General features: G+C 48.9%; 1 protein-coding gene and 1 long non-coding RNA gene across 2 annotated transcripts in view; one reads left to right on the top strand and one right to left on the bottom strand.

The window, feature by feature from the left end:
* LOC112606559 overlaps positions 1 to 3,370 on the top strand; it is a 28,437-nt gene extending 25,067 nt beyond the window's left edge. The window contains exon 3 of the long non-coding RNA XR_003115653.1: positions 2,028 to 3,370. This is a non-coding gene — a long non-coding RNA (uncharacterized LOC112606559). The remainder of the gene's footprint in view (positions 1 to 2,027) is intronic.
* LRP4 (LDL receptor related protein 4) overlaps positions 1 to 20,503 on the bottom strand; it is a 61,086-nt gene that overhangs the window by 14,482 nt on the left and 26,101 nt on the right. Inside the window, exons 14-31 of the mRNA XM_025357168.1 lie at positions 18,749 to 18,966; positions 18,419 to 18,595; positions 17,883 to 18,005; positions 14,722 to 14,930; positions 14,487 to 14,568; positions 12,591 to 12,696; positions 10,943 to 11,144; positions 8,402 to 8,591; positions 8,183 to 8,314; positions 6,472 to 6,612; positions 6,022 to 6,108; positions 5,744 to 5,915; positions 4,761 to 4,923; positions 4,413 to 4,638; positions 3,756 to 4,059; positions 2,325 to 2,543; positions 2,054 to 2,188; positions 494 to 602 (exon numbers count right to left, since the gene is read on the bottom strand). Coding sequence (XP_025212953.1) covers positions 494 to 602; positions 2,054 to 2,188; positions 2,325 to 2,543; positions 3,756 to 4,059; positions 4,413 to 4,638; positions 4,761 to 4,923; positions 5,744 to 5,915; positions 6,022 to 6,108; positions 6,472 to 6,612; positions 8,183 to 8,314; positions 8,402 to 8,591; positions 10,943 to 11,144; positions 12,591 to 12,696; positions 14,487 to 14,568; positions 14,722 to 14,930; positions 17,883 to 18,005; positions 18,419 to 18,595; positions 18,749 to 18,966 — 2,995 coding nt within the window. The remainder of the gene's footprint in view (positions 1 to 493; positions 603 to 2,053; positions 2,189 to 2,324; positions 2,544 to 3,755; positions 4,060 to 4,412; positions 4,639 to 4,760; positions 4,924 to 5,743; positions 5,916 to 6,021; positions 6,109 to 6,471; positions 6,613 to 8,182; positions 8,315 to 8,401; positions 8,592 to 10,942; positions 11,145 to 12,590; positions 12,697 to 14,486; positions 14,569 to 14,721; positions 14,931 to 17,882; positions 18,006 to 18,418; positions 18,596 to 18,748; positions 18,967 to 20,503) is intronic.

The following is a 20,503-nucleotide window of genomic DNA, read 5'->3' as shown; positions in this document are numbered from 1 at the left end:
TGGCACATTGATGGTACTCATTAAATACTTACAAACGGGCTAGATGCCTCAAAACTCTGGCTTTTAGTCACTCCACTCTGTTGCCACTAAGTGAGCTCCCTAAGCCCAGATGCTGGGACCACAGCATTAGGATTAACTGGGGAACTTGTCAAAATGGATTTTACTGTGCCCAGCCCTCATGAAGCTGCTTCTCTATAACCTCTATAGTCACGGCCTAGGAACCTGCCTTTTAACAAGTGCCACATCTGATTCTGTATACCACTCTTTGAGAGCCACTCCTTTGAATGCTAGAACATGGGAATGGCAGGATAGGAGTATGAGGGCACTGGGTGGCCCTAGCAACCTACCAAGGCTTCAGGGCACAGGAAAAATCCCTAAAATGAGCTTCAATAGCATGTCTGTTCAGTAGCAGCTACAGCTGAGACTGCTGACTTAGAACCCCAAAGAAACATCCCAGGCAAGGAGGTTAGTTACCTCTCTCCTGAGCCAGTACCTGTGTGAGGGCAAAGGGGTGGGACACATGGCTGACCAAGACCTGCCGCAGTTTCCCGTTGAGGTCAGCACTCTCGATCCGGTCCAGATGGGCGTCTACCCAGTAGATCCTGCGAAGAAAACGAAAAGAGTGGCTGCTCCAAATGCTTGCCAGGAAGCCCAGCTCTTCCCCCTAAGAACCTATCTGTCCCCTCCTGAGCTGACTGGCAGGTGCTATGAGAACTCAAGAAGCACCCTTAATGAGGAGTCACTGTGAGTCCCAAAGCTGAAGAGGGGAGCTGGTGGTTCATGAGTGGGGAGGTCAGGGCTGCTCTGGGGAGGCGTAGAGTGACCTCAGAGGAACCACCACCCAGATTCACCTTCAGGAATTTGATTGCCCTTTGACTCCTACTCAAGAATCAAAGCCCAAATTCTTACAAATGGTCTTTAAGAAAGCTCAGTTGGCCGGGCATGGTGGCTCACACTTGTAATCCCAGCACTTTGGGAGGCTGAGGCGGGGGATCACTTGAGGTCAGGAGTTCAAGACCAGCCTGGCCAACATGGTGAAACCCCGTCTCTGCTAAAAATACAAAAATTAGTCAGGCATGGTGGCACGTGCCTGTAGTCCTAGCTACTTGGGAGGCTGCGGCACGAGAATTGCTTGAACCCAGGAGACGGAGGTTGCAATGAGCCGAGATCATGCGACTGCACTCCAGTCTGGGCAAAAGAGTGAGACTGTCTCAAAAAAAAAAAGAAGTGAGCTCAGTCTACATGGACCTCACTGAGGTTAAAAGAAGAAGGCATTCTACCACTGTTCCAGAAGTCTTGGATTCCCTTCCACTTCTTTTGGGTCAGAAGGGGGCACAGACTTCTTCAGAGCCCCTTCCCCCTGCCCTCAGCATTTCTAGACAAGTAGTTGTACATTCTGGAGCCTGGGTCAGGCATGGTGGCTCACGCCTGAAATCCCAGCACTTTGGGAAGCCAGGGCAGTAGGATTGCTTGAGTCCAGGAGTTCAAAACCAGTCTGGGCAACATAGCAAGACGCTGTCTCTACAAAAAATTTAGAAATTAGCTGGGCATAGCTGGGCATGGTGGTGTGTGCCTATAGTCCCTGCTACTTGAGAGGCTGAGGTGAGAGGATGGCTTGAGCCAGGGAGGTTCAGGCTGCAGAGAGCTGTGACTGCACCACTGCACTCCAGCCTGGGCAACAGAGCAAGATGCTGTCTCAACAACAACAAAGTTCCAGAGGCTGAAGGGATCAGGATTTGTTATATTATAACAAATACAAGAATCAGCCCTTAAATGAGTAGGGGTGTGAGACCTGTGGTCCAGCCAGAAGACATGCTCTGCCAAAGGTACTCAAATTAGGAACATGTAAACCAGTCAAACGAGACCCACCTAAGGGTTGAGGGCTGGATTTAGCAATCGCTGCTCTAAGAATACATTCCCTCATCCTTCTCAATGGTTCCTCTTCCCCACATACCAAGAAGCTTTCTATCTTTTCATTTTTCCATTTCAATCTCAACCATTCTCTCTTCTGCCCACCCGATCTCCAGGAGGCTGTTTGGTGCAGGACTCCCACCTGCGGGTATCATAGTCCAGGGTGAGGCCGTTGGGCCAGCCCAGGTCTGTGTTGATGAGGACCTTCCGCTCAGAACCATCCAGGTTCGCCCGTTCGATCTTGGCAATGTGGCCCCAGTCTGTCCAGAAGAGGTACCTGAGACACAACAGCGCCATCATCATCAAGGCAAGGGAAGACGGCACCCAGAGGTTGAGAGAACACAGAAGGTAACACCATCTTTTCCACCCAGCCCTTCTTCCCTGGATCTCTCTTCTGCTGGCCATAAACTTACCCCTTCCTGGGGAAAACAGCAATGGCCCGGGGCTCATCCAGGCTATTGTTGATCAGCACTTTGCGGCAGGAACCATCCAGCCTGGATGCCTCAATGGTATTTCGACCTGTGTCTGTCCAGTACAGGTTCCTGGCCACCCAGTCCACTGCCAGCCCATCAGTGGTCTTCAGCCCACGCCCGATCACTGTCTCCATGTTGCTGCCATTCAGGTCTGCTCGCCTTGGGGAGAGCCCAGTGTTGGATGAGCAACCAGACTGCCCCAGAATAGAGTAGAACTCCTTTAACCCATGTTCCCATAACTGGACCCCCACTGAACTGTAAGCTCCACAGGGACAGAGACCAAGTATCTGTGAGTACATTCCTCAGCACCCAGCATGATAAATGCTCGATAAAATAATTGCAGAATGAATGAACCAGTTCTTAGGAGGATAGAGTATTTCCTGCTAACTGGAAATAGTGGCGGCTGCCAGGGGATGTCTTGCTAGAAGACAGGTTTATCATTCCCCACATATCTTTGGGAAGAGACAAGGATTGTTAGGTGGTGATTATAAGAAATACAGATTTGTCAAAACCTACCTGTGCATTTTTTAAAAGTTAAAAATAATTTTAAATACAAGTAGATATGAGGTTTCATTATGTTGCCTAGGCTGGTCTTGAACTCCTGGGCTCAAGCAATCTTCCCGCCTTGGCCTCCCAAAGTGCTGAGATTACAGGTGTAAGCCACTGTGCCCAACCCTATCTGTGCACTTTTGCAGAGGCCCTACAGGCAGGAGGGAACTCTACCTCAGAATGGGGAGCATGTCACTGTCACCTAGGGGACTTCCCGAAATTGCATATGCCTACCTGTCCCCAGCTTGAGATTCTAATACATCCCTTGGGGAGAGTAAAGAGGAATGTTCGCTGTTCCTCCCTGTGAGAATCTCTGCCATGGGAAACCACTCTTACTGGTAGCAGGGCATCATATTCCTAAGCTTTGTTAGGGCCACAGATTTAAAGAATAAAAATAAAACAACAAAAAAATAAAAACCAACAGCTTTGTAAACCACCATACGCCTTGGCATTTGGCTGGGGCTCCTTTCCTGCAATACAGATACTGGTAATATGGCCTACTCATCAGTAAGTCCTCGGGGATTCTTGGAGCTCCCTCAGGGCACAATGGTAGATGTGAAAGGCTCCAGGTCCCCACCCTGACTTTACCCGTTTTTTATTGTTGTTGTTTGTTTTACATACTAGGCTTCCATGTAGTCTCTAAACAAACAAAAGTTTGAAACTCTGCTCTAAGTGACAACACTACAAAGTGAACAAGTCAGGATTAGAACTCACTATCCAAAGTGCCGAATCACTCATCCATTTAGCGGTCAGAACATAACCTCACCCATGGGCGATCGGAAGCAAATCTGTGTCCTCTGGAGGTTTCAGTGTTGCTCATACCTGATAACATCCAGGAACACATCTGTGTAATAGACCTTTCCATCCACGCTGTCATAGTCCAGGGAGATGACATTGTTGAGCTCAGGAACAGGGACGTGCACATCGGTGTGGTCACTGGTGTCCAGTGAGATACGCCGGATGGAGCCACGGCTGGAGAAGAGCAGGTAGGTCTCAGGAGAGGGATCACAGGTCTTCCCATCTCCCTTCAGCTGGATGCCAGTGGGGCAGGCACAGGAGAAGCCAGAAGGCCGAGGCAAGCAGAGGTGGGAGCAGCCGCCATTTCTCGAGCCACACTTGTTAAAACCTGGTGATGAGAAGCAGAAATGTTCACGCCTAGCCTGGAACATCATCTGAATCTTACAAAGGTCCCAGTTGCTTGTGGCTGACTCTTTGCTGTTCTAAGTGACAGGATTCAGTGCCTGGCGGGGTGAGGCAGAAGGAGGGTCTGCAGGAGGATCTCCAGGAGTCCTCTGAAGGTGACAGCTGCAGTACCAGCCATACCCAAAGAGAACACAGCCCAATCCTGAAAGGGAGCTTAAACAGGTCACTGTCTTTCTGGCTGTAAAGGAGCTCTGTGCTCTGGATATATCTCTGATGTTGAGACGGCCCCAGAAAGCCAGAGGCTCTGACTCACAGCCCCAGCCCTCTGACTCTCACCTAGTGGCTGTGCCCGGTCCACAGCCTGGATGTCCATGAGGCCTGGCAAGTTGGACCTCACGAGGATAACATTGCTGCCGGTACCCTTGTCGGCACGGTGGATGCTCCGGGTCTGCCAGTCAGTCCAGTATATATGGGAGTCGAGGAGGGTGAGGCCATATGGGTGCTGCACCGGTGACACCAACGTATGCCGATTGGCACCATTCAGGTCAGCAGCCTCAATTCGCTGCAGAGGAAGGAGAGGGTGGGGGGTGGTGATCAGCAGATAGGGAACTCTCCGTGGAGATCTGAGGCAGGCCTTTCCCATCTTCCCAGGCTCCTAGGAAGCAGCAAGGGCACAGCTCTCACCTCGGTGTGGGCATCGGCCCACAGCAGTTGGGAGCTGGCCTTGTCCACAGTCAGTCCATTGGGCCATCCTAGGTTGTTGCTGATGAGCACTGTGCGGTCTGAGCCATCCATTCCGGACCGCTCTAACTTGGCATTCTCCCCCCAGTCTGTCCAGTACATAAACCTGAGTGAGGAAGAATATTAGCTATATTAGCTAGTTATTCCAGCAGCTACCACATACCATGAGTACTTAACAGTATGTCAGATACACTTGAGTACTTATAGTATGTCAAGCAAAATTTTTGCTTGACAAAATGCTTTGCAAAATATTTCATGTGCATTATCTCAATCTTCATAAGGGCGACAAGGTATGTATTTTCACTACCACCTCCATTTAATAGATAGGTAAGGAAGCTGAGAATCAGAGAGGTTAAATACTGGACCCAAGTGATATAGTTAACACATGATGAAAACATTTCAATCCTGGGATTCTGATTCCAAGGCTCATGCTTTTAACTTCTTTTTTTTTTTTTTTTTTTGAGGCGGAGTCTCCCTCTGTCGCCCAGGCTGGAGTGCAGTGGCCGGATCTCAGCTCACTGCAAGCTCCGCCTCCCAGGTTTACGCCATTCTCCTGCCTCAGCCTCCCGAGTAGCTGGGACTACAGGCGCCCGCCACCTCGCCCGGCTAGATTTTTGTATTTTTTAGTAGAGACGGGGTTTCACCGTGTTAGCCAGGATGGTCTTGATCTCCTGACCTTGTGATCCGCCCATCTCGGCCTCCCAAAGTGCTGGGATTACAGGCTTGAGCCACCGCGCCCGGCCCATGCTTTTAACTTCTACACTGTACTGTCACCCTGCGAGAAGTCACAAGAGAGTGGAAGAGCCCCAAGGAGGTCACCTTGTTCCTGTGATGCAAGCTTGCTCTCTGCTACCCACCTTCACCCCATCATAACCCCAGCTGAGCTAGCCCCCCACACTACCCAGTGTGATACAGCCAGCTCTCACCCCATCTCATGGTACAATACGATTGCCCGGGGACTGTCAAGGTTCTGCCACACCAACACTTTCCGCATGGACCCGTCCAGGTTGCCCACTTCAATCCGGTTTGTTCCCGTGTCTGTCCAGTACACTTTCCGGCCAATGGCATCCACCGCGAGCCCATCTGTGGTCTGTAGCCCTGTGGGAAGTCAAAAGAGCACACTGGCTCCTATTTTAAAACAGATGGGCTATTTCCCCAGTCCCGTTGCCAGACAGGTGGTCCCTGGGCTGGGAATAAGTCCCACCTGTGGTGATGATGTCCTCGTGCTGTGAACCGTCCAGATTGGCACGGCTGATCCTGTGCAGGGTGCTGTCAGACCAGTACACTTTTCCTGGAGAGGGAAAGCTTGGCTCAACCAAGACCCTCACCCCCTACAGTGGGACACACACAGCTGATTCGTGTCCTGAAACACCAGAGCATGTCAGAGAGCCCTGGAGCCTCTAGCAGAGGAAATCAAGGAAAATGCAGAAATATCATAGCAGGATAGCTCTTGGCAGAGATGGAGAGAAGAGGGCCCCAAACCATGCTCTCACAACCAAAGAGAAAATGCTAGAGAGACAGGGACAGGGGCTATGCCAGAGGGTATGGGAAACCCCCGGCTCTTGGCAGGAGACAAAGGTGGTGGGAGAGGAAGGACAGTAATTGCTGAAGGGCAGGGACAGAAGGCCAGGTGGGAAGGGAGGGCCACACAGACCTTCCTGGGGGTCTACTCCAATGGCAATGGTGTTCTTCATGGTAATGTTGATTGGTACCACCACATCAGCAAAATAAGGGATGTCCAGGGAGACCATGCGAATGTCTATCCTCCTGGCGAAGATGAGGAAACTGTTCATGCCTGCCAGGTGGAGAGGAGGGAAGAGATCACTTGAGCACAGCCATTAAGTGGATTTGGAATCAGGCAAACTGAAATTCATGCCCTGTCCCTGCTAGTTTCTAGCTATGTTATTCTAGGCAAGATATTTAAATTATTATTATTTTTTGAGACAGGGTCTTGCTGTGTCACCCAGGCTGGAGTGCAGTGGCATGATCATGGCTTACTGCAGCCTTGACCTCCTGAGCTCAAGCGATCCTCCCACCTCAGCCCCCTGAATAGCTGGGACTACAGGCACATGCCACCATGCCCAGTGAATTTTTGTATTTTTTGTAGAGATGGGGTTTCATCATATTGCCGAGGCTGGTCTCAAACTCCTGGGCTCAAGCATCTGCCACCTCAGCCTCCCAAAGTGCTGGGATTACAGGCGTGAGGCACCACTCTCAGCCTAAATTATTAAGCCTCAGTTTTCTTATCTATAAAATGGGGACAATAACAGGGTGGCTGTAAGGGTTAAAAGATCATGTACACAAAGCACTTACCATTAGGTCTCACACATATTCATAAATAATGCCTCTTTATTAACATTATGAAAGTGGCTCTCTTTGATGGACCCTTTACAATGAAGATTAAGAAAGAGAAAAAAAGAAAGGGAATAAAGGGACCCCAGTGGGCTCTACTCACAACCTGGGAGGCACAGCTCACAGCTCCTTTCTCACTCAAATTCCCAGGGAGGTTAGAGTTCAAGTGCAGCCTGCCCTGCAGCATCTCCTAGGGAGAAACCTTGACTCCCAACATCTGGGTAGCCAGGTACTGCTTCTGGGACCCTCCAATAAGGCTGTCACATAGGTTGTATGCTCACAAAAGTGGCACATCTAAGGGGGAGGGCACCATGACATTGTAGATATCATACATTTCTGTTTTCATTATACCAATTTTAGGCAGTTAGAAGTGTCTTTAATTTTTTATTTATTTTTTTGAGACAGAGTCTCACTCTGTTGCCCAGGCTGGAGTGTAGTGGCGTGATCTCTGCTCACTGCAACCTCTGCCTCCTGGGTTCAAGCGATTCTCCTGCCTCAGCCTCCCAAGTAGCTGGGATTACAGGCACGTGCCACCGTGCCTGGTTAATTTTTGTGTTTTTAGTAGAGACGAGGTTTCACCATGTTGGCCAGGTTGGTCTTGAACTCCTGACCTCTAGTGAGTTGTCTGCCTCGGCCTCCCAAGGTGCTGGGATTACAGGTGTGAGCCACTGTGCCTGGCCAGAAGTATCTTATTCCAACCAAATCAGTATATTATGACAATGTACTAAGAGATGAGAGGAAAGTGTCTTGAGAAAGGAGCAACTTTATCTAATATGCATGAAGACATCATAAGAACTAGGTGGACCCTGCCTCCAGTCCTTTCTACCTGCTTCCAAGGGCCTCTCCCCAGGCCCCTCCCCTTTTCTAAAAGCCGCGAGTCTCTCCCCTGGGCCTCTAGAAGCAGCAGGACTCATGGTTTCTCAGACCACATTGGAGCCCATCTGCAAGGAAGGAAGAGAGTCATTGCCCCCTCCCAGAGAGGCTGCATCTAGATCTGTGATGCTTTCACTCACCTGGTGAGCAAGTCTTGCCATCAGGCAGCAGGTTGATGCCTGTGGGGCAGGTACAGCTGAAGCCGCTTGGATTTGGGGACCTAAGACACAGGTGGCTACAGCCGCCATTCTCCATAGCACATGGTGTAGACACTGGGTAGAGAGGAGGGGACGTTCAATGGGGAGGGTTAGGGCATAGGAGGGCCAAGGAGAAGCCAATGCGAGCCAAGGGCTGCTCACCTGGGGGCCGGCGGCGGTGGAAGACATGGATGTCCATCAGGTTCTCCAGGTTCTCCTGCAGAGTCTCCCGGTCCAGCCCTGTCAGCCGGTCAGCGCTCTGTATACTCTTAGTCTGCCAGTCAGTCCAATAGATGCGCTCTCCATAGAGGGTCAGCCCAAATGGGTGGGGGAGCTGGCTTCCGATCAGTACCTGCCAGGGCCCCAACACTGTGTCATCTTCAACAAAGTCTGACAGCACAGAGCAGTGGTAAAGAGCTCACTGTGGACTCAGAAAGTGGCTCTCCCACTAACACCTACTGTGTGACCTCTAGTAAGAGCTACTTATAAAATCTCTCTGAGCCTTGCTCTATCAATCTGTGACTTGATCGTGCCTGGCTCTAAGGGTCATGTGATGGTTTCATTGGAATATGTTGGAAGTCATCTATTACTCACATCATCTCAAAGTATCTCTGTACAAATTACTTATTAAGTACAAAAGAAAAAAATAGCAACTTTACAGTGGACACTACCTTAACCATACAATGGCAGTAAGTATCACAATAATGGAACAGGCCAACACCTGTGTCTACTGATGAGACACACTGAGAACTCAAGGACGTGACTTCACTTAGGGTAGTATTCCTGCTGCAAATGCACACTATGAATCCAATCACAAGGAAACATTAGACAAATCCAAGTTGAGAGACATTATAAAAAAAATAACTGGACTTTACTCTTTAAAAGATGCAAATGTCCACTTTGGGAGGCCAAGGTGGGCGGATCACCTGAGGTCAGGAGTTCGAGACTAGCCTGGCCAACATGGCGAAACTCTGTCTCTACTAAAAATACAAAAAGTAGCTGGGCGTAGTGGTGGGCGCCTGTAATCCCAGCTACTTGGGAGGCTGAGGCAGGAGTACTGCTTGAACCCAGGAGGCAGAGGTTGCAGTGAGCCGAGATTGTGCCATTGCACTCCAGTCTGGGCGACAGAGCAAGACTCTGTCTCAAAACAAAACAAACAAACAAAAAATGCAAATGTCAAGAAAGCCACAGAAAAGCTGAGGAAATGTTCCAGATCAGAGAGTAAAGAGACTAGATTAGCTGGGCCCAGTGGTGCACAGCTCCAGCTACTCAGGAGCCTCAGATGGGAGGATCCCCTGAGCCCATGTCAGCATGGGCAACACACCAAGACTGCAGTCTCAAAAGAAAAAAAAAAAAAGCAAGCTATGTGTGGTGGCTCATGCCTATAAATCCACACTTTGGGAGGTTAAGGCAGGAGAATTGCTTGAGGCTAGGAGTTCAAGACTAGCCTAGACAACAAAGTGAGACCCCCATCTCTACAAAAAATAAAAAAATCAGCCAAGTGGCCTCAAACCCGTAGACTCCTGAGTAGTTCGGGTGCAGTAGTAGATGCCTGTGGTCCCAGCTATGCGGGAGGATCCCTTGGGCCCAGGAGGTCGAGGTTACAGTGGGCCATCTTTGTGGCACTGCACTCCTGCCTGGGCCACAGAGTAAGTGTCTAAAAATAAATAAATAAATAAAAGTTAAAAGAGACATAATTACTAAACACAATGGGTGATCCTTATTGGATCCTAGATTAACAAAGAAAAAAAGTAGGGTGAGGGGAGCTATAAGGGACATCATTGAGGCAATCGGTAGTGAAATTGAGCAAGGACTATGATTAGACAGTAATATTGGGCTGGGCATGGTGGCTCACGCCTGTAATCTCTGCACTTTGAGAGGCTAAGGCAGAAGGATCGTTTGAGGCCAGGAGTTTGAGACTAGCCTGGGTAATACAGGAAGTCTCCACCAAAAAAAAAAAAACAAAAAAAAAACTAGCCAGGCGTTATGGCTCATGCCTGTAGTCTCAGCTATTCAGGATCCGAGGAGGTCGAGGGCGCAGTGACCCAGTATCGCGCCACTGCACTCCAGCCTGGGTGACAGAGCATGACCCTACCTCTAAAAAACCAAAAACCAAAAAAAAAAAAAAAAAGACAGTAATATTGAATCAATGTTAAATATCCTGATTTTGATCATTGTACTGTGGTGATGTAAGACAACATCCTTGCTTTTAGGAAATGTGCACAGGAATAGTTTGGAGTCAAGGGCAGGCTGTGTGCACTCTAATCTCAGACAGCTCCAAAAAATAATAGTGTGTACCAAAACAGAATGATAAAGCAAATGTGGCAAAATTTTATTTATGTATTCTTTTTACCTGTTCTTGCAACTTTTCTGTAAGTTTGAAATTATATCAAAATAAAAACAAAAAGAGATCAATCATGGGCCCACAGTACAACTGGTAATTAACAAGCAATAGTTGTGCTGGTTCACAGGAAAGTTTGTGCATTTACACCCCCAGCTCATAATCCACACAAGTCTTTTCATCATCAACCTGCAGCCCTTTCTCACCCTTGCCCCCAAGCTCTGGACAGCACCCACAGCCTCAAAGAAACAGCACATGCCCCATGCTGGTCCCATTAGCTCTGATCAGTACCAGTGCCAGCCGAAAAGTACCATCCTGGAGGCTGTCAAGGCCGGGAGAAGATGTTTTAGTGCCACCCTTACCTTCCTCTTACTGCCATCCAGTCCAGCAAATTCAATTGTCTTCATGCCGGCGTCAGCCCAGTATAGCCGCTGGGAACCGTAATCAATAGCTAGCCCGTTAGGCCAGGTCAGATTAGAAGAGATAATGACTTGGCGGCCTGAGGCATCCATGCCAGCTCGTTCAATCTTGGGGCTCGCACCCCAGTCAGTCCAATACATGTACCTGGGCAAAGGCAAGGCAAGGGAGGTCTTACAAGCTGGTTAATATCCAGCAGGGACTCAGAGTACCTAGGATTTCAGGGTTTCTGCCTGAAGTAGCTGCCTCAGCCTCCTGTTTCAGTGTCCAGCCCAGCCCTGGGCTCAGCGCTATCTCTGAATGGCTTGTCTTCTACCATTATCAAAAGCTACAGGGTCTTAATAAAAGCAGAACCCACAGCTTAAGCAGAACTCAGCAAATAAAGTGTACATAGGAATAAAGAAAGAGGAGGGTGAAAATGAATAAGAAATGTTTCCTTGGCCAGGCACCATGGTTCATGCCTATAATCTCAGCACTTTGGGAGGCTGAGTTGAGAGTATTGCTTGAGCCCAGAAGTTTGAGACCAGCCTGGGCAACACAGTAGGATCCCATCTCTACCAAAAAAAAAAAAAAAAAAAAAAGGGCCAGTTATGGTTGTGCACATCTGTGGTCCCAGTTACTTGAGAGGCTGAGATAGGAGGCTCATTTGAAACCAGGAGGGCAAGGCTGCAGTAAACCATGATTGTGCCACTGCACTCCAGCCTGGGCAATGAGTGAGACTCTGTCTCAAAAAAAAAAAAAAAAAAAAAAGTGTTTATTCACGGGGTGGGTTAAATAATTTAACAGAACTCTATATAACCAGTAAGAACAACATAGGCCAGGTGCAGTGGCTCACACCTGTAATCCCAGCACTTTGGGAGACTGAGGCAGGATTGCTTTAGCCCAGAAATTTGACACCAGCCTAGACAACAAAGCAAGACCCCCATCTCTACAAAAAAAAAAACAACTGTAAAAATTAGCTAGGCATTGTGGTCTGTGCTTGTAGTCCCAGCTACTTGGGAGGCTGAGGCAGGAGGATTGCTTGAGCCCAGGAGGTTGAGGCTGCAGTGAGCTGTGATTTGCACCACTGCACTCCAGCCTGGGTCACAGAGCAAGACCCTGTCTGAAAACAAACAAACAGCAACAACAAAAACAAGGTAGATCTATACACTCAACTGGAAAGATACACAAGATATATAGGCAAGCAGAAAAAAGTCACAAAAATGTGCTATTTTTGTAAAACCAAAACCATTACCACCAATAACAAATGTTTACATACATTTAGTAGGAAAAAAAATACCCTAAATTGTTAACTTACTGCTGGAGAGTGAGATCACAGAGAATTTTTACTTGCTACAGATTAAAATTTTTTTAACAATGAGTTACTTTTGTAAGCTAACCAACAATAAAAACGAGATAAGGAAAGGAAGAATTGAAAAGTTTCCTTGTCCACAGAGAATACAAAGTTGTCACCAGCCTCTGGTTTCTATAGCTGCTCTTGCTTCCTTGTATATCCATAAGATTTGGCCACTCTTCCTAATCTTTAGACTTCTCTCTGGAACTCAGATCTTGGGAGGGGTGGGTGGAGGTCATTCCCAAGGGGCAGCCACTCACCCGCCCATGGGTTCCACCACAATGTCCCGAGGACGATCAAGGTTCTCCCAGATGAGTACTGTTCTCATGCTGCCATCTGTGTTGGCTACTTCAATCCGGTCTGTACCTACCAAGAAGGGATACAGAGATTAATTCTAGTCTTGTTCATTCACCCTCTTACCTTCCATGGCCAACACAAGAGCCTGGTATGTGCTGGCGGAGCACAGAGTAGGTACTCAAAAGATATTTTGTGACAGATGCACAATGGAAATTTAGTGACTTGAACTGTAAGAAGAAATTCAAGGATGTGATCAGTTGGATTTCTTGAAAGAGGAAGACTTCCCAAACATAGGCAACCATAATTTAAGGCGATGATTCTCAAACCTTAGTGTGCGTTAAGAATCAGGAGAGCTTGTTAAAACACAGATTCCTGAACCTAATACCCAAAGATTTTTTTTAAATAAAAATATTTGGCCGGGCGTGGTGGCTAACGCCTGTAATCCCAGCACTTTGAGAGGCCAAGGCAGGTGGATCACGAGGTCAGGAGTTTGAGACCAGCCTGAACAACATGGTAAAACCCCATGTCTACTAAAAATACAAAAATTAGCTGGGTGTGGGTGGTGCATGCCTGTAATCCCAGCTACTTGGGAAGCTGAGGCAGAAGAATCGTTTGAACCCGGGGAGGCAGAGGTTGCAGAGAGCTGAGACTGTGCCACTGCACTCCAGCATAGGCAGCACAGCGAGACTCTGTCTCAAAAAAAAAAAAAAAAAAAAAAAAAAAGCTAGTCCATTTCATGCTCACTAACCCCCTAAGATTCTGATTCAGTAAGTCTTGTCTTTTTTTTGAAGACAGGGTCTTGCTCTTTTGCCTAGGCTGGCATGCAGTGGTGCGATCATGGCTCACTGTAGTCTTGAACTCCCGGGTTCAAGCAATCCTCCCACTTCAGCCTCCCAAGTAGCTGGGACTACAGGCATGTACCATTACACCCAGCTAATTAAAAGAAAAAATTGGGGGAGGTCTGGGGGGGTCTTGCTATATTGCCCAGGCTGATCTTGAACTCCTAAGCTCAAGCGATCTTGCCTTGGTTCCCCAAAGCGCTAAGATTACAGGTGTGAGCCACCATGCCCAGCGCTAATTCAGTAAGTCTAGGGTGGGGCCCAAGAATCTGCATGTCCAACACTTCCCAGATGATGCTGATGCTGCCACGCAGAGGAGGCAAGGTTGTCGTCAGCCTCTGTGGTCCAGCAACCACACACTAAGTAGCACTTGTTCAGGGTGTCCCCTTGCCTCCCAAACCCAACTGGCTAATTAAAAATGCCTGATTTGGCTGGGCGTGGTGGCTCACACCTGTAATCCCAGCACTTTGGGAGGCTAAGATGGGTGGATCATGAGGTCAGGAGATCAAGACCATCCTGGCCAACATGGTGAAACCACGTCTCTACTAAAATACAAAAACTTAGCCAGGCATGGTGGAGCACGCCTGTAGTCCCAGCTACTCGGGAGGCTGAGGCAGGGGAATAGCTTGAACACAGGAGTGGGAGGTTGCAGTGAGACCAGATCGCACCACTGCACTACAGCCTGGCAACAGAGCAAGACTCCACCTCAAAAAAAACAAAGCCCGATTTACCCAGAAAGTTACGGAAAGAAAACCACAAGGCATAGGTTCATGGTCTGAGATGCCTTAAAACACTCCCCAGCATCAACTACACAGCAGAAGCAGCTGCCACAATGTGAGCTTCTCACATGGGAGCTTCTCACTTCAGCTCTGCAGCAGACCTCCTGCTTCTGACCTACCAAGGACTTCAGGTGAAGACAGAAGTGGCCCAGGAGGGACAGGGCCCCTTCTATCTGAGGCCAGGGTTTTAAACAAGAGGGATCCCAGGGAGCCAGGCAGGCCACGGCTCCCCTATACATACCTGCATCTGTCCAGTACAGTTTGTTGGTGACCCAATCAATGGCCAGGCCAGCTGGGCTCTCCAAACTGGTATCCACTACCACCTGGGCAGGAAGCAAAGCTGTATCACCAACTGTACTTCCACTCTAGTACTGGAGCCCAAACTCCACCAATTCTGAAGGTTGGCAAAGGTATGGGAAGCCCTTACCCTGGAGATGGCAGATTCCACCCCTCGATCTCCCCACGCTGGGCCCTACCTCCTGTCCTGTTCCATCCCACTTGGCCCTGCTGATGGTATCAGTGCTGACATCTGTCCAGTACACGTGGTCATCCCGGGAGTCCCAGTCAAGGGCCACAGCACTGCGTACGTCAGCCAGTGGGATGACATCATCAGACAGGTCCTCTGTGTCAAAGCTGATTCGACGGATGTCCATCCTTCGGGCAAAAAGCAGGAACTTGTCAAGACCTGATCAAAGGCCGAAAGGGGTCTTCTTTTAATGCTCTAAATCCAAGAACAGTGACAGACACAGACGCTCACCTGCGTGACATCTGGTTCAATCACACTTCCTGGGATCTGGTGCCCTTTGCCCCCTATGCTTTATACCTCAGGCTCTCTTTGAGCACTGCCATGCTGGCAGAATCAGACTTCTAAATCAAATGGAAACAGACTCTACCAAGGTCCCAGAAGTGCATGCTGTTTAAGCATCTGTCGGCTTCATCTCAACTTTTCTCTCTTCTTACTTTTCTCCACCTCTTCTGGTGCCCTGGCTTGCCCACTGCCAACCCCTGACCCCTACTTCTCTGATGTTCATGACTGTGTCAGGGCTCCTGTCCCTGCACTCCATCACCTGGATCCCTTCCTCTTGCTCTCCTCTTCACAACTTTAAGCCAGTAGCTTAAGCTGAGCACTTTCCTTGCCAGGCACTGTGCTTGGGGCTTTTTTGGTCTCACACCAAGCCTCTATCATGTGTTATTCTCATTCCCACTTTCTAGATGAGCAACCCTGAGGCTAACAGAGATTAAGAAACGTGCCCAAGATCCCATGGCTACAAAGCACCAGAGCTGGGACTCGGGTCTGACTCCAGAGAAAGAGCTCTGGCCACTCCTCTACGAAGTTTACTTCCATCCTCTGCCCTTCCTCTGGCCAGTCTGAATACTTTCTCAGTAGACTTTTCATCCAGAAAGGCACTTCCTGCCTAACGTTGCCAAATGTCTTCTTCCTAGCACTGGGAAATCCTTAAGGGGAAGCTGGCAGGGGACAGGGGGCTTTACTTCTTGCATCTCACTAAGACAACAGGAGAAGTGCTGGGCACAAAAGATTCAAGGGGAAAGGGCCGGGGGCATGGTGGCTCACGCCTGTGATCCCAGCACTTTGAGGGGCTGAGGTGGGGTCATCATTTGGGCTCAGGAGTTTGAGACCAGCCTGAGGAGTTTGAGACCAGAGCAACATAGTGGAACCCCGTCTCTACTAAAAATACAAAATTAACTGGGCGCGGTGGCTCATGCCTGTAATCCCAGTACTTTGGAAGGCTGAGGCGGGCAGATCACAAGGTCAGAAGTTCAAGACCAGCCTGGTCAATGTAGTGAAACTCCATCTCTACTAAAAATACAAAAATTAGCCAGGCATGGTGGCAGGTGCCTATAATCCCAGCTACTTGGGAGCCTGAGGCAGAAGAGTAGCTTGAACCCGGGAGGTGGAGGTTACAGTGAGCCGAGATCATGCCACCACACTCCAGCCTGGGTGACAGAGTGAGACTCTGTCTCAAAAACAAACAAAACAAACAAAAAAACCCCACAAAATTCGCCAGGTGTGATAGTGTATGCCTGTAGTCCCAGCTACTTAGGGGCCTGGGGCAGAAGGCTTGCTTAAGCCCAGGAAGTCGAAGCTGCAGTGAGCACTGTTTGCACCACTGCACTCCAGCCTGGGTGACAGAGCAAGATCCTGTCTCAAAAAAAAAAAAACAACAAAAAAAACGCTGGGTGCGGTGGCTCATGCCTGTAATCCTAACACTTTGGGAGGTGGGCAGATCACGAGGTCAGGAGTTCAAGACCAGCCTGACCAACATGGTGAAACCCCATCTCTACTAAAAATACAAAAATTAGCTGGGTGTGGTGGTGCACACCTGTAATCCCAGCTACTCACAGAGCTGGGACAGGAGAATCACTTGAACCCAGGAGGCGGAGGTTGCAGTGAGCCAAAATCACACCACTGCACTCCAGCCTGGGTGACAGAATGTCTCTCTCTTAAAAAAAAAAAAAAAAAAAAAAAGCCGGGTGCAGTGACTCATGCCTGTAAGCCCAGCATTTTGGGAGGCTGAGGTGGGCAGATCACCTAAGGTTGGGAGTTTGAGACCAGCCTGACCAACATGGAGAAACCCCATCTCTACTAAAAATACAAAATTAGCCAGGCATGGTGGCGCATGCCTGTAATCCCAGCTACTTGGGAGGCTGAGGCAGGAGAATCACTTGAACCTGGGAAGGGGAGGTTGCAGTGAGCCAAGATTGTGCCGTTGCACTCCAGCCTGGGCAACAAGAGCAAAACTCTGTCTCAAAAAAAAAAAAAAAAAAGAATGCAAGGGGAAAACTCAGAGCATGAAATTAGGTTCTTAATGTGTATGAATTAGGTTCTTAATGTGTATGAATGAAACTTCTGAATGTTTTCCCTAACCACACTCTCTAGAAAGGACCCAGGTCCCAGGAGAATTTTATTGTACCCAGATTTCAGAGGGTCAGTCGGGTACGCAGCAGTAAACAAGAACAGCTGCTGTTGTGTGAGGAGTCACCCCAGGCCCCCTGCTGGTCGTGCCATACGCCCGGACTGCTCCTCTCTGGACTATTCTTAGAAAAAGTCATCATGTGCAGGGCTCTCCAGGGCTACCCTCTCAAAGCAATAACCCCGCAGGAGCCCAAAGGAAGCCAAAGTAGTAGTTCAGGGAGAGACCAGGGAATCCCACGATCTTCCACTTGTTTGACACATATTTATCCAGGACCTGCTCACACAGAACATCATCAGAGATTCGAACTTTGGCTTCCCGGTTTAAGGGCCGAAAGAAAGTCTTCAACAGGGTGAGGCTAAAGGTAAAAAGGTGGGAAATCATTCCCCTGTTTTCTAGAAGAGCATAAAACCCTCTTGCTGCCTATGGAGAAGGTATCCTGCCTGGTAAAATGACACATGAGCCTGATTGCAGGTGTTCACACTCGACCAGGTGGTGTTGCTGAGCCTTCAGCAGCTAGAGCTGGGTCCTCAGTCCTCAGCTTTGATAGAAGATCCCTCAGCCTCTTAAGTTCTTCCTCTCCAGGGCTCCCTGAGGAATGTGGTTTTTCCCACGATAGGCAATCCCTCCACCTCCTATCCCTTGTTACTTCTCCCCATCCTCACAATAGCCTCCATAGAGACTGGTGTCGCAGACCCACTTACTCTGGGCACAGGCGTGGCTGCTGATCTTGCGGAAGCCAGTGGGGCAGGCACAGGTGTAGTTCTGGCCACTGGGCAGACACAGGTGCGTGCAGCCTCCGTTGTTGTCCCCACAGCGGTTCTTCCCTGCTCAAAGAGCCCAGGGCAAGAGGATTAGCAAAGGTTTGCAAAAGTGACCCCAAGACTAAGGAATAGGGGTTTAAGGTAGGGTGATAGTTCCCTGAAGGGAGAAACTATGTCTTATTATTTCTGACATCTGCCCCAGCTGCTAGCACAGTGACTACCCGGCACAGAGAAGATGGCCTGTAAATGTCTGCCTGAATTAGATGGGAACGGTGAAGCCTAATGAGTCTTTTCGTGAATCTTGTTGTACTGCCCTGAATGTCCAGCAGAGGGAGGAGTTAGCCCATGTCAGTGCCCCGCTGGATTTCCCCATCAGAAGAAATGGCAACTCCTAAGGGGAAGGAAAGTTCTCAAAGGCACCAGAGGCCACCTCAACCATGAGACTACTTTGGCTCACCCGGTGGGCAGTTTTTTACCTGCAGGTTGGCGCTGCGGGTGCAAGGTGTGGATGTCCATAGGGAAGTGGAGTTTGTTGCGAATGATTTCCTGGTTCTTCCCCGTAAATTTGTTAGCGCTATTGATGCTCTTGGTGTGCCAGTCTGTCCAGTACAGGCTGTCTTCAAACACTGTGATGGCGAAGGGATGCGGAAGGCCTGGGGAAAGTCCAGGAAGACCTCAGTCTGGACATGGTCTGCCATGGTCTCTGGGCCCAGGCCTGGCAACTACACAAAGCCTCTGCCAAGGCTCCTGGGGGGCAGGGACAGGGCCAGGAGGACAAGAGATGGAGAGTGAAGGAAGGGGCTCACCCTGGCTAATGACAGCCTTACGGTGACTCCCATCCAGATTGGCCCTCTCAATGACATGGTGCTTAGCATCCACCCAGTACATACGGCGCCCAGCATAGTCGATGGTGAGGCCATTGGGCCAGAAGAGATGGGTATCAGCAATGATGCGGCGTCCAGAGCCATCCATGCTGGAGGCCTCAATACGGGGGGTGTTGCCCCAGTCTGTCCAGTAAATGGTACTAGGAAGAGAGAAAAGTAAATTGGGAAGTGGGCAGCAGAAAACAGGTAGGTAACCAGGAGAATAATCAGGTAGGGGGCTTTTATCCATTTAACTCAGGGGACTCCAATGTTTGGTCCACAGAATGCATTTTTTTAAGACAGGGTCTCATTCTGTCACCCACGCTGGAGGGCAGGTGCGATCACAGCTCACTGCAGCCTCAATCTCCTGGGCTCAGAAGGCCTTACCTCAGCCTTCTGAGCAGCTAGTACCACTACACCTAACCAATTAAAAAAAAATTTTTTTTTGTAGTAGTAGAGATGAGGTCTTGCTATGTTACCCAGGCTGGTCTCAAACTCCTGAGCTCAAGCGATCCTCCTGCTTCGGCCTTCCAAAGTGCGGGGGTTACAGGCATGAGTTGCCATGCCTGGCCTCAGAATGCTTTTTAAGTGTTTGAGTTTAAATGTCTTCAGACAGGGCATTTATTCATTTAATAATTTTTTTTTTTCGTACTGGCAACAGGCAGGACATACTATCTTAGGCACTGGAAATCTAGCAGTGAACAAAACAGACAAAGCCTCATAAATGACAATACAATGTAATATTAGGACAGGCACTTTCTTCTTTGTCACAGTCTCTTCCACTGCCTTTTGTATTTTATTTTATTTTATTTTTGAGACAGAGTCTCGCTCTGTTGCCCAGGCTGGAATGCAGTGGCATGATTTCAGCTCACTGAAACCTCCACCTCCTGGGCTCAAGTGATTCTCCTGCCTCAGACTCCTGAGTAGCTGGGATTATAGGCACCCACCACCATGCCCAACTAATTTTTGTATTTTTAGTAGAGATGGGGTTTTACCATGTTGGCTAGGCTAGTCTCAAACTCCTGACCTCAAGTGATCCACCTGCCTCGGCCTCCCAAAGTGCTGGGGTTACAAGCTTGAGTCACCACGCCTGGCCCCTTTTGTATTTTATACACACACACACACACACACACACACACACACACACACAGTTTCTAAAACAGTTGACACATACTGCAGGACCTTATAAGATACTCCCTCCATTGACTGAATAGAATTTTTAGAAGCCAGATGTAAGAACTTCGTTTTGGGAGTTTTTATTTAATTCAGATTTCTGAATTTTAAATTAAATTTCTTTTTGAGATAGGGTCTCACTCTGTCATCCACGAGTGCAGTGTCATGATCATGGCTCACTGCAGTCTCGAACTCTGGGACTCAGGTGATCCTCCTGCCTCAGCCTCCTATGTAGTTGGGACTACAGGCATGCACCAGTAAGTCCAGCTAATTTTTGTACTTTTTATAGAGATGGGGTTTTGCCATGTTGCCCAAGCTGGTCTTGAACTCCTGGGCTCAAGCAATCTGCCCACCTCAGCATCCCAAAGTGCTGAGATTACAGGCGTTGAGCCACTGAACCTGACCAGATTTCTCAATTTTATTTATTTAACTTTTTTTTGAGACAGGGTCTTACTCTGTCACCCAGACTGGAATGCAGTGTTGCAATCATGGCTCCCTGCAACCTCGACCTCCCAGTCTCAAGCC

Source organism: Theropithecus gelada, chromosome 14 (genome assembly GCF_003255815.1).
Source record: "Theropithecus gelada isolate Dixy chromosome 14, Tgel_1.0, whole genome shotgun sequence".
In the NCBI taxonomy this organism is placed as follows: Eukaryota; Metazoa; Chordata; class Mammalia; order Primates; family Cercopithecidae; genus Theropithecus; species Theropithecus gelada.
This window is presented reverse-complemented; position numbering and strand designations above follow the sequence as displayed.